General features: G+C 58.6%; 1 protein-coding gene across 18 annotated transcripts in view; it reads left to right on the top strand.

The window, feature by feature from the left end:
- The window catches only part of Myt1l (myelin transcription factor 1 like), a 371,913-nt gene that overhangs the window by 333,931 nt on the left and 25,618 nt on the right, over window positions 1–12,364 (top strand). For all 18 annotated transcript variants that reach the window (XM_047522641.1, XM_047522639.1, XM_047522638.1 and 15 more), the window contains 3 exons: window positions 760–822; window positions 2,120–2,203; window positions 3,429–3,650. In XM_047522641.1, the coding sequence (XP_047378597.1) occupies window positions 760–822; window positions 2,120–2,203; window positions 3,429–3,650 (369 nt within the window). The remainder of the gene's footprint in view (window positions 1–759; window positions 823–2,119; window positions 2,204–3,428; window positions 3,651–12,364) is intronic.

Consider the following 12,364-nt stretch of genomic DNA (forward strand, 5'->3'; position numbering starts at 1 on the left):
TCAAGCCGTGGCCTTGCACACTTAGCTGACCAGACAAACCACCCTATGTGGGTTTTAAACAGATGCTGTGTAGGTGCCCAGGGACCTTAACAAGGTCCCTGAGGATACGGCCTGCAGGTACGGCCTGCAGGTACGGTCTGTGGTTAGAGATGCTCTCCCACACTACACTCCACGCTGCTAGGCCTAACAAGGGTTTTGGGTGAATCAGGTCACCTGAGTGCCCAGTGACAGTCTGGAAGCCTGTTGGCCTGCATCCCACAGCCAGGGCACAAACTGGGCCTTTACAGGACCCTGGGGTGCCCACAGAGCGAGGGAGCCCCATGTGGTGCCAGCTCAGACTAAGACCATAAGTTGGTTGTGGGGCAAATCTTCCCAGCACCTCTCTGACGTCCAGCACTGCCTGGCGTGACCGCAAACCCTCACTGCTGCCCTCCTCCAGGTTGAGGGCAGCAGTGAGGAGGGACCGCAGCCCTCAGGAGGAACTCGAGTCTGGGGTCAACCCCTGGAGACCAAGGATGCTGCCCACTCCAGAGGCAGGGCAGTCAGTGCACCAGACTCACAGTCCTGGAAATGTCCTTGTGCTTGAAGGAAGGAGGGAGCCAGAGGTCTGTAGAGATGAACGAGCCAGGACCTGAGCTCAGGTCAGTTTAGCCTCCTTCGATTGCAAGGTTAAGCACAGAGAGCTTGCTGTGTACAAGTAGAAGTCAGTCGGGGTGCTCCCTCTTTCCAGTGAGCTAACCAGCTGGCATTTGCTTGCAGGTGCCCCACCCCTGGCTGTGACGGGTCTGGACACATCACCGGCAACTATGCTTCCCATCGGAGGTACGTGGAGGCTCCTCCTCCCCAGCCCTGCTCTCGCTGGAACCACAGCTCCCTCCACAGGGCATGAGGCTCCCTCTGCTGGGAAGCAGGTGGGCTGGGCTTCCCGGGGAACATGAAGGCTCCGGAGAACCGAGCTGTCCTTCCCCACTCTCCCTGGAAAACCAGCCTCCCTCTTTCCAGCACGCAGGCTGTCTGCGCATCCCACTAGCAGAGCAGGTGGCTCGGTTGCCAGGTTTGCCAGGCCTCAGCCGGGCTGCCCTCCAGTCTGAACAGGTGACGGGGAAGGGTCCATCCCCAGTGCACCTCAGTCGCGAACACTGGCTCTGAGCCTTCTCATGCCCTGACCGGGTGGGATCTAAGCCACAGCGCCCCACAGCGTTTGCGAGCAGGGCTCAGCAGGCCTGAACGCTTCAGAAAGGAACCGCACAAATTCCAGACACCCTCACTCCCAAAAACGGGCGCAGCCTAAAATATGGCACCTGTCCCTGAGATACACGCCTGTGCCACCCGCCCCCAGTAAGCATGTGGGAAGCCTGTCTTACACCCAGTCCTGCGCTTAGTGCTCGGCTGGTGGGAAGGAAGAGCTCTTGCTCCCCTCGAGCATGAAAACCAGTAAGAAGAGAGTCCCAGGCAACTGCCTTCCCAACTCTGTAGCTGGCCCTGGGAAGGCGGCAGAGGCCCTGGAGCCACGTGGGAGCTGGAGGCCAGGGCTGGCTCCTCCCCTGGGTACTCACTACAGCCCTCCACAGCCCCGCTCTGCGCAGGCCCACAGCCTGCCCGCCTGCTGCCCGTCCTGGGCGAGCCTCTTCGGGGAGGCAGGCTCAGCCCCCAAGGCCTCTCTGCAGAAACGCTGAAACGCTCTCCAGGTGGAGTGAGTAGGCACCAGCTCGCCACTCCCTCCGTGCAGACCCGGGCGGAGGGCTGGGAGTCACGGCGGAAGCAGATCAGGAGCTGGGAGTACTACCCAGCAGCAGTGGCCTCTGTGCACGTGACTCCCGGCCTCAGCCTGCTTTCCCCTCAACAAAACCCCCAGCACCTCTGCTGCCGAGCCAGCTGCTCTCACGCTGAGGCTGACTCCTTCTTCCCGTCAACAGCACCTTAGCCACCCCGGTCCCTTACACCCTTGGGAGAGACTGATGGGAAGGGCTTTGAGAGGGCGCAGGGCAGGTTTCTCCCCAGATTGGGTCTCATCCCCAGAAGCAAAGGCTTGAGAGAACCAAGGCACAGCCTCCACACTGGTCAGGAAGGCCTGCCAGAATTAGGTGTGGGCTGATTCTGAGACATATTTCTCTTTTAGCCTTTCGGGGTGTCCGAGAGCAAAAAAAAGTGGCATCCGGATAGCACAAAGCAAAGAAGATAAAGAAGACCAAGAGCCGATCAGGTATGAGGGCCAAGGAGGCCAAGAACTATTAGGGAAGCCAATGAGCATCTGTAAGAAAAAGAGCTCACAAGTCATAGTGGACATCTGCTGAGATTTCAGTAAACTGAGCGGTCAGGCAAACCAAACCACATCTGCTAATTGGCCAAGAAGTAACAGGTGATATTTAGTAAGAAGTTTGTATTGCTGATATTCTGAGTAATCAAAACCCCAAGAAACTCCCTCTCCCCAGCAGAATTGACAAGGGAGGCAAACTCATGAAAGTTTACAAAGGAATTAAATTTAAAAATGGAAGTAAATATTATATCCTGGCTGATGCTGATCCCTCAGTTAAGCCCTGCAATCCCTGGGGTGTCCCGAGGTCTGACTGTGTGTAGCCTTGAGCCTGTTCAGAGGGGATCTGCCCCACACCAGTGCCACTGCGCCCCATTGTCAAAAGTCTGCTGACGGACCTGGCAGGTCTTTTGGAAATTCCAATCTCATTACCTTTGGAGAAAAAAAAATCACTGAAACAAAATAAAATTCAGTTTAAAATTATTTTAAAAATTTAAAATATCAAAATAAGAGGGAAATACAGAGTCTTTAAAATGTGAACTTTGCTGTTTAAAAATAAATGCATGGAAACCCCATCCTAGGGCACAGGTGACCAGGAAGTTAGCTCTCAGCCTTCCCTGGGTCAAGGCCATCCTGAATCTGAGCTCTGCCCACCACACACCCCGGGCCTGTGTGGACCTTCAGCAGCAGCCACGATTGCCACTGATTCAGCTGCTGCTGTTCCACGGCCATACTCAGATTTTGCTTAAGTGTCTGTGAGCTGCAAGGATATCCGTGCTCCAGAGAATGGCCACACGGAAACGCTGACCAGCGAGAAGACAGGTCTAGGAAATGGCATTCTTATTAACACATATTAGGAGCACTCCGTGGTCCTATGGACTGCATTTTCCACTAGAAGAGCCTTGATTCTGTCCAGAGGCTGTGCCCTGCCCACCCTCTGCAGAGGCTGCTGCCCAGCAGCCTCCAGCCTCACAAGGCCTTGGTCCCCGGGGCCTTGACTGACTGCAGCATTCCCAGGACAACCCACCAGGTGGCGCCCTTGGCCTATGCTTGGTCTCAGTCAGCTGCCTGTCCTCCTCCTCCTCGGTCAGTTGACCCCACAAGCCCCCTTTCTTTTACCTGTGAGGTCCTCGAGGAAAGACAGTGAAGTTCGTCCCCTCTGTCTGCTGTACAGGTGTCCCGTCCCTGGCTGTGACGGTCAGGGCCACATCACCGGGAAGTACGCGTCCCACCGCAGTGCCTCAGGGTGCCCCTTGGCGGCCAAGAGGCAGAAAGATGGGTACCTCAATGGCTCCCAGTTCTCCTGGAAATCGGTCAAGACGGAGGGCATGTCCTGCCCCACACCAGGCTGCGACGGGTCGGGGCATGTCAGCGGCAGCTTCCTCACGCACCGCAGGTGAGTGCCTCGCTGGGGCAGCTGCCCAGCGGCTGAGCTGCTGGAGAGGCTGCAGCTTCTGCTTCCTCACCACTTAGAGAAACAACAGCCACCAGGTCAGACTAGTGAAATGCGGAGGCTGGGAAAGCTGAACAGAACCAGTGGAGCACCAGCTGCTCAGAGTCACATCTGTGCCTTGGGCAGGGTGTTCAAGTGCTGCTCACCAGGACCACACTAAGTGTGCACGGGTCTCAGTTGGTTGCAGGAGTCCCAGTGGAAAGAGACCCGACTGTCCCAGCAGGTGTATGTCAAAGATGCAAAATCCCCCAGGACCCATGAACGCCCTTGACTTTTCTTTGCTTAATTTCAAAGGAAACACAGCCAAGACAATCTAACTTATCTTGGATGAGTCCCGTTTTGAGGCATGCGGCTTGATGGGCTCCTCGGGGAAGTGACAGGCCTGAGTGGACCCGCTCCTCTGGTGACACCTGGCCTGAGCAGGTGACAGAGGCGCTCAAGAGGCCCTGCAGCAAACACTTGCCCTGGGGGGGACTCCACCATGTACTCCTGCAGAGACCCTCCTGTGCGTCTCGCATCCCTGTAAAACCACACAGAATACAAAATGAACAGTGGAGACCAGCAGACCAAAAGAACGGCAGCAAGTCAGGAATGACATGAGGCTCCAAGCCTGAGGAGGGTTGCTTAGGACGCCTCTGCTCAGGGGGCAACTGCAAGTGCTATGAATACACGTAAAAGAAAGGCCAGATGTCACCCTCCCTTCCAAGGCAGGGGGACCCTTGAAAGAAGAGCTCACACACAGGACGTGCCTGCCTCTGAGCAGTTTGCTCCCTTGCACACCAGCAGGTCACTGTGTCCCTTCAATCTCTGCACAAGGACAGGGGCCTCTGTCCACAGTGCACCAAGGCCAGCAGGATGACCCTCCCTGGCTCCGCCGACTGACCCCATCACCATCTCCACAGAGCCCCACAGAGCCCCACAGAGCCCCTACAGAGCCCCACAGAACCCCCAGAGCCCCACAGAGCCCCACAGAGCCCCACAGAGCCCCACAGAGCCCCACAGAGCCCCTACAGAGCCCCACAGAACCCCCAGAGCCCCACAGAGCCCCACAGAGCCCCACAGAGCCCCACAGAGCCCCTACAGAGACCCACAGAGCCCCACAGAGCCCCGCAGAACCCCACAGAGCCCCACAGAGCCCCACAGAACCCCACAGAGCCCCACAGAGCCCCGCAGAACCCCGCAGAGCCCCACAGAGCCCCGCAGAGCCCCGCAGACCCCCACAGAGCCCCGCAGAGCCCCACAGAGCCCCGCAGAACCCCACAGAGCCCCACAGAGCCCCGCAGAACCCCACAGAGCCCCACAGAGCCCCACAGAGCCCGCAGAGCCCCACAGAGCCCCGCAGACCCCCGCAGAGCCCCGCAGAGCCCCACAGAGCCCCACAGAGCCCCGCAGAACCCCACAGAGCCCCGCAGACCCCCGCAGAGCCCCACAGAGCCCCGCAGACCCCCGCAGAGCCCCGCAGAGCCCCACAGAGCCCCGCAGACCCCCGCAGAGCCCCGCAGAGCCCCCACAGAGTCCCCACAGAGCCCCGCAGAGCCCCCACAGAGCCCCACAGAGTCCCCGCAGAGCCCCACAGAGCCCCACAGAGCCCCGCAGACCCCCGCAGAGCCCCGCAGAGCCCCGCAGAGCCCCACAGAGCCCCGCAGAGCCCCACAGAGCCCCCACAGAGCCCCGCAGACCCCCGCAGAGCCCCGCAGAGCCCACAGAGTCCCCGCAGAGCCCCACAGAATCCCACAGAGCCCTACAGAGCCCCCACAGAGCCCCGCAGAGCCCCACAGAGCCCCACAGAGCCCCCACAGAGTCCCACAGAGCCCCACAGAGCCCCCACAGAGCCCCGCAGAGCCCCGCAGAGCCCCACAGAGCCCCGCAGAGCCCCACAGAGCCCCCACAGAGCCCCGCAGACCCCCGCAGAGCCCCGCAGAGCCCCACAGAGTCCCCGCAGAGCCCCACAGAATCCCACAGAGCCCCACAGAGCCCCCACAGAGCCCCGCAGAGCCCCACAGAGCCCCACAGAGCCCCCACAGAGTCCCACAGAGCCCCACAGAGCCCCCACAGAGCCCCGCAGAGCCCCGCAGAGCCCCACAGAGCCCCACAGAACCCCCAGAGCCCCACAGAGCCCCCACAGAGCCCCACAGAACCCCCAGAGCCCCACAGAGCCCCGCAGAGCCCCACAGAGCCCCACAGAGCCCCGCAGACCCCCGCAGAGCCCCGCAGAGCCCCACAGTGTCCCCGCAGAGCCCCACAGAGCCCCACAGAGCCCCACAGAGTCCCCGCAGAGCCCCACAGAGCCCCACAGAGCCCCACAGAGCCCCACAGAGTCCCCACAGAGACCCACAGAGGCTTCCCCAATGCCAGCTGCTCCACTGTAGGCTCTCCCCCACCACCAGCTCTCCCACTGCCTCTTTCTTTCCCCAAGGACTACTCCACCAGGGCCTCTGAGCAGAGTGTTCCTGGAAGCCTGCGCCATGAGCAGATGGGGTTCAGCAGACACCTCTCTCAGCCTCCTTGTCTCTGGAGGCTGCAGAGTTCCTGGGCATGAGTGAGATGGCTCCACCCAGAGCCAGCCACTGCCAGGCCTGGGGCCACAGTCGGTGCAGGGCCAGGCTGTGATGTAAAGACAGCATGTCCGTTATCTCAGGTGGGCTCTGCAGGGGCTGTGTGTGGAGGACTGCGGCTCGAGCAGGATGGAATGACTGTTTGGGTTCCTTGAGGGGATGAAAGGTGGCACGCTCAACAGGCTGGCCTGCAGCACTGAAGACACTCGACACGGTGCAGCCAGGGCCACCACAGGGACAGAAGGACAAGAGCAGGGGTGGATGGGAGGGCCATGTTGCAGCGGAGCAGGACGGAGCAGCCTTCGGTTTGGCCTTGCTGTTACAGTAGTGGCAAACCACACGTAGGACAGAATTCACTGTCTTAGCTGAGCTTAGACGCATGGCTGGGTGGTGTCACCGATGACCACCTGCCTACAAAACGTCTCCAGAACTGCCTCAGCCTGCCAAGCAGAAGCAGGACACTGTAGGAAAAGCTGCCTAACCTCACCCCACCATGTCACCTCTGCTTCCCCCAGTCTGATGGTGCTAGGGACCTCGCCTGAGTGGGCTCCTGCAGCATTTGTCCTGAGTGACCAAGTCTGATGGTGCTAGGGACCTCGCCTGAGTAGACTCCTGCAGCATTTGTCCTGAGTGACCAAGTCTGATGGTGCTAGGGACCTCGCCTGAGTGGGCTCCTGCAGCATTTGTCCTGAGTGACCAAGTCTGATGGGCTAGGGACCTCACCTGAGTAGACTCCTGCAGCATTTGTCCTGGGTGACCAAGTCTGATGGTGCTAGGGACCTCACCTGAGTGGGCTCCTGCGGCATTTGTCCTGGGTGACCAAGTCTGATGGTGCTAGGGACCTCGCCTGAGTGGGCTCCTGCAGCATTTGTCCTGAGTGACCAAGTCTGATGGTGCTAGGGACCTCAGCTGAGTGGACACCTGCAGCATTTGTCCTGGGTGACCAACTCTGATGGTGCTAGGGACCTCAGCTGAGTGGACACCTGCAGCATTTGTCCTGAGTGACCAAGTCTGATGGTGCTAGGGACCTCGCCTGAGTGGGCTCCTGCAGCATTTGTCCTGAGTGACCAAGTCCGATGGTGCTAGGGACCTCAGCTGAGTAGCATTTGTCCTCAGAGACTATCCTTGAATCTGATGGTGCTAGGGACCTCAGCTGAGTGGGCTCCTGCAGCATTTGTCCTGAGTGACCAAGTCTGATGGTGCTAGGGACCTCAGCTGAGTGGACTCCTGTAGCATTTGTCCTGAGTGACCAAGTCTGATGGTGCTAGGGACCTCAGCTGAGTGGGCTCCTGCAGCATTTGTCCTGAGTGACCAAGTCTGATGGTGCTAGGGACCTCAGCTGAGTAGCATTTGTCCTCAGAGACTATCCTTGAATCTGATGGTGCTAGGGACCTCGCCTGACTGGGCTCCTGCAGCATTTGTCCTGAGTGACCAAGTCTGATGGTGCTAGGGACCTCGCTTGAGTGGGCTCCTGCAGCATTTGTCCTGAGTGACCAAGTCTGATGGTGCTAGGGACCTCGCCTGAGTGGGCTCCTGCAGCATTTGTCCTGAGTGACCAAGTCCGATGGTGCTAGGGACCTCAGCTGAGTAGCATTTGTCCTCAGAGACTATCCTTGAATCTGATGGTGCTAGGGACCTCAGCTGAGTGGGCTCCTGCAGCATTTGTCCTGGGTGACCAAGTCTGATGGTGCTAGGGACCTCAGCTGAGTGGACTCCTGTAGCATTTGTCCTGAGTGACCAAGTCTGATGGTGCTAGGGACCTCGCCTGAGTGGGCTCCTGCAGCATTTGTCCTGAGTGACCAAGTCTGATGGTGCTAGGGACCTCAGCTGAGTAGCATTTGTCCTCAGAGACTATCCTTGAATCTGATGGTGCTAGGGACCTCGCCTGACTGGGCTCCTGCAGCATTTGTCCTGAGTGACCAAGTCTGATGGTGCTAGGGACCTCGCTTGAGTGGGCTCCTGCAGCATTTGTCCTGAGTGACCAAGTCTGATGGTGCTAGGGACCTCGCCTGAGTGGACACGTGCAGCATTTGTCCTGGGTGACCAAGTCTGATGGTGCTAGGGACCTCGCCTGAGTGGACTCCTGCAGCATTTGTCCTGAGTGACCAAGTCTGATGGTGCTAGGGACCTCAGCTGAGTGGGCTCCTGCAGCATTTGTCCTGGGTAACCAAGTCTGATGGTCCTAGGAACCCAACCTACTGGGTTCCTGCAGCATTTGTACTTCTGTGACTGGCTTATCTTATTCAGTATAATGCCCTAATGTTATACATGTTGTGCCTGTGTTTGGATTTGCATTGTTTTTTGGACTGGATAATGAATGCCTCATTGTATGTTGGCCATCATTTTTATCTGTTTGACAAGTGTTCATTTATTTTATTCGGTAGGTTCAGTAGTATTTTCTGAATACACAGTAATATTAATATCGTCCAAGAACACAACTCAACATAGGAATCTCAGCTTACTGGAGAGTTGGTCATCAGTATGCTTATGTCTTGTCTCTGGGGGCCCGTGGCCTTCTCAAGGCTTTCTGGGATGTCTGGCAGCTTTCTTAAAACTGTACACTTGGGTATGTCACTGTCGGTGCATGGAGATGTATGGACCTTACACACCACACGTGCTATGGTGATAGACTGCCTTGGGAATGAGAAGCTAGCCTAAGTTGAAATAGAAGTTTTGGGTTTTATTCGTCCTCTCCCAGCCTTAACAATCTAGCTGAGGGAAAAGAAGCACTCTCCAGCAGAGGCCAAATTGGAAGAGTAGATGAAGCGGGCACAAAGGTCATGGCTTCTGCACCCTGGTTGCTCAAGAAACCAGCTGCCTTCACAGGCCCCAGCAAGCCATGCCCAGGCCCAGCCACGAGCTGTCCCCACTGCCCAGCCTCCAGCCTGCGAGCTGTGGCCTCCACTCTCGGCCAATTTTGCAGGAATCACATTCTTTGTGAAGAGGGGGCTGGGCGGAAGGGCTTCTGTCCCATCCCTGTTTCCCAAACGTCTGTCTGAATGAAGCCAGAGCTGAGTTGAAGAAAACAAAGTCATTTTGTCTTCAGGATTGCCTGGGTATTTCTAGAAAAGAAGTTCTTGAACTGTGAATCAGCCCTTCCAAATCAGATGCATTTTCAAGTACGTCAGACAAATAGCCTCTTCTGGCTTGGAGTCAGGGAGCCAGGAGGTACCCTGTGTACAGGGTGGGTTCAGGCCCACCCAGCAAGCATGGTCACAACAAGGCCCACTGGCCCGTGGCAGCATGTGAACTTCAGGAGACACACGCATTCAGACCACAGCAGAGGGAAGTAATGATGGTGTCACTTTAAAGATGTCTGTTTAAGATGATGTGGCACTTTGAAGTAAATCATCTGTCCATCTGGCAGCTGGGCAGAGGTGGCCCAGAAAGAGCAACACCTGGTCACCCCTGACCCCCGGGCTCACAGGGACCAGGAATAAGATGGAATGAGTCACGGCAAAGATAACTCTGGGGATCACTGATAACTGTTGGCCAGTGGACAGTGAAGGCCACAAGAGAGGTGGAGATGCCTTGGGCAAGAGACCAGCACAGCAACAGGGCAGGTCCACACAGAGGAGGCTGCCCACCTGCGGGGATCATGTAGCAGACGGCCAGCCAGGTGGGGCATCCAAACGGAGAGCACGTGGGCCTGGGAACCCGACAGAGTCGTGCCTAGGAAAGGGGTCTGAGATGGCTCGAGGTCGTGTGGTGGGTCAGAGCTGCACCACAGTGTGCCTGGTGGCTCAGGAGGTCTGGTGAGAGACAGCAAGGAGGACAAGACTGGACACTTATCATCTGAAGAGAAGAAACCAGGAGAAGGAAAGAAATCAGACCCGGGAAAGGCCGGGGAGCCAGTGGAGCCTGGCTCAGCAGAGGACAGAAGGCCAATTAGGACCAGTGTGGCCGTGCACACCTGCAGCAGTGAGGCCAGCAGAGGAGGCTGCCCTGGAGGGTCTGCAGTAGCCAGAGGCAGTGGCCCTGAGTCATCTGGAGCCCGTGCTGCCTGTGACCATCTGTCCCTAGGAACAAGCAAGACAGTGGCTTCATGAGTAGGGCCGGTGGCTGAGGACCCAGGGGCCAAGGTGGGTGGACTTCCCTGCCAACACTCAGCCGCCAGGCATGTGGAGAGACAGCACTGGAGTGTCACAAGCAGACACCAGGCGCTGAACCAGGCTGGGTCCCCGGGCGGGGAGGTCAGAGCTGGAGAGGAGGCCGCTGGGAAGGCCCCATGTGCGCCCAGCACAGCCGGTTCCAGGCCTCTGCCCTCGGCACACCAGAAGCACCTGCACCACGTGCCTTCCTCTTCCCTCAGCCTCACCAGGGCCTCCTCACCCTTCAGAACCATGCCAGCCATGCCTGGGCTGACCTCATGCCAGGGAGGGTGTCCCGCCCCTTGGAGTCCCGACCTCCTTCCTCTTCAGAGCACCTAAGGAGTTAGACAACACTGACCGGGCCTAGGGAGGAGGTGGACGCTGAGGCAGGAAGGTCCGCGGCCACTGGTGCGAGCCAGGGTCTGGGCCAGGCGTCCTCTCCTTGCAGGCAGAGCCAGCTCCTCTGAGTTCCCGGGTCTTCCTGACCCCAGTCACTGATCAGCCTGGTGAGAGCGGGGCTCCTGTCTCCAGTGGAGAGCCAAGTTTCCACCTGACCTCCCATCACAGCTCCTGCGGGCCCCCCTGGAGCTCAATGCATGCACAGGACAGCTGCACCTCCTGCATGCCCACAGTGCCTCGCTCGGTATGGCAGGCATGACCCCAGAGACTGCATCTTTAGGAAGGGGTTCAAGCGTGTCTAAGACAGAAAGCAGCTGTGAGTTCCTGGGGGGCAGATTTGAGGTCCTGGGACCTAACAGCAGCCAGGTGCCTGCCACCAGACGTGTGCAGAAGTTAGGAGGGAGAAGCAGAAGCAGGGAAGGCTATGCCAGGTCTGAATCATGGGCCATGGGCTGCATGATCTGCATGCATCTTCATAAGAAGACCCTCCGCAGACCTGGGCGGAACTGGGGTCGGCTGTCAGGCAGGCACTGGTGAACCCGGGCTGCAGGGTAGGCACTGCCTTGATTCAGTGCCTGCTCCTTGCCCGGGAGTACAGTGGCCTCTCTGAGGGGCTCCACGGAGGACTTCACCCACCGCAGGATGAAAACATTCAGAGAACGTTCCACTCAAGCTGAACACGAGCGCCTTTTCCCATCGTCGTTCCCAGACAATGCAGCTTGACGGCTGTTCACACAGCAGCCGCGTGGTGTTGGGTGTTGCAGGGAACCTGGGGACGGTTTCAAGGCCTGGGTGATGCGGAAGGCCACTCCACGTACCGTGGTGCTCTCTCTGAGTGCCGTGAGGCCCTGCGTGCGTCAGCGTCGCCGGGGCCCTTGGGACACACCGCAGACACTGAGGCTCCACCATGTGTTCCCTCGTCTCGATTCTTGTTCCTCCGAAGGGAACTCGGGAGGATTCTCCAAACTTAAATCTGTTGCTTCTGATTCCAAAAAGTAAAAGCTTTCAGAGGCACTCTCACCTTTCAGAGGCCTGGCCAGCACACGTGTCCTCTTCCGCCACAGCCCAGACCCTCCCAGGACGCTGGCCTGGACCCTGAAGCAGCTCTGTTCATCCCTCTGGAGCTCGTCGCGAAGGCGGACAGTCTCTTCTGGAAGCTCCCTGTGCTGGAAAGTCCCCAGAAGAACCGTGAACTGCCACCACACCAGCCCTCTCTTTGGGGGTCACCATCAGCATCTGCTGTGCCTGAGATCAGTCAGCAGAGGCTGGCCGAGCAGGACAGAGGGACACACCACGTGTCAGAGGGACAGACCTGGGGGAGGCCCCTGCCGTCCGCGGCAGTCGCCCAGCTGCTTCCACCCCACAGCAGGGACAGGGCGTGAGGGAGAGGACCAGGGTCCCTCTGGAGGCAGCACCTTCCTCGGGGCCTAGCGTGGGTGAGGGACTCAGCTGCTGTGCAGGAAGAGCCCCGGAGAGGAGTCTCAAGATGCCAAGTCTCCCTGGGGCCTGTGTCCACAGTGGAGAAACCCCTGGGGCGGGGTTCTAATGAGCCCACTGCCCGTGAGGACGAAGACCAGGACTTGCAAGGACAGCAGAGCAGGACCCCACAGCA

The sequence above is a fragment of the Sciurus carolinensis genome, chromosome 13 (genome assembly GCF_902686445.1).
Source record: "Sciurus carolinensis chromosome 13, mSciCar1.2, whole genome shotgun sequence".
NCBI classification, from domain to species: Eukaryota; Metazoa; Chordata; class Mammalia; order Rodentia; family Sciuridae; genus Sciurus; species Sciurus carolinensis.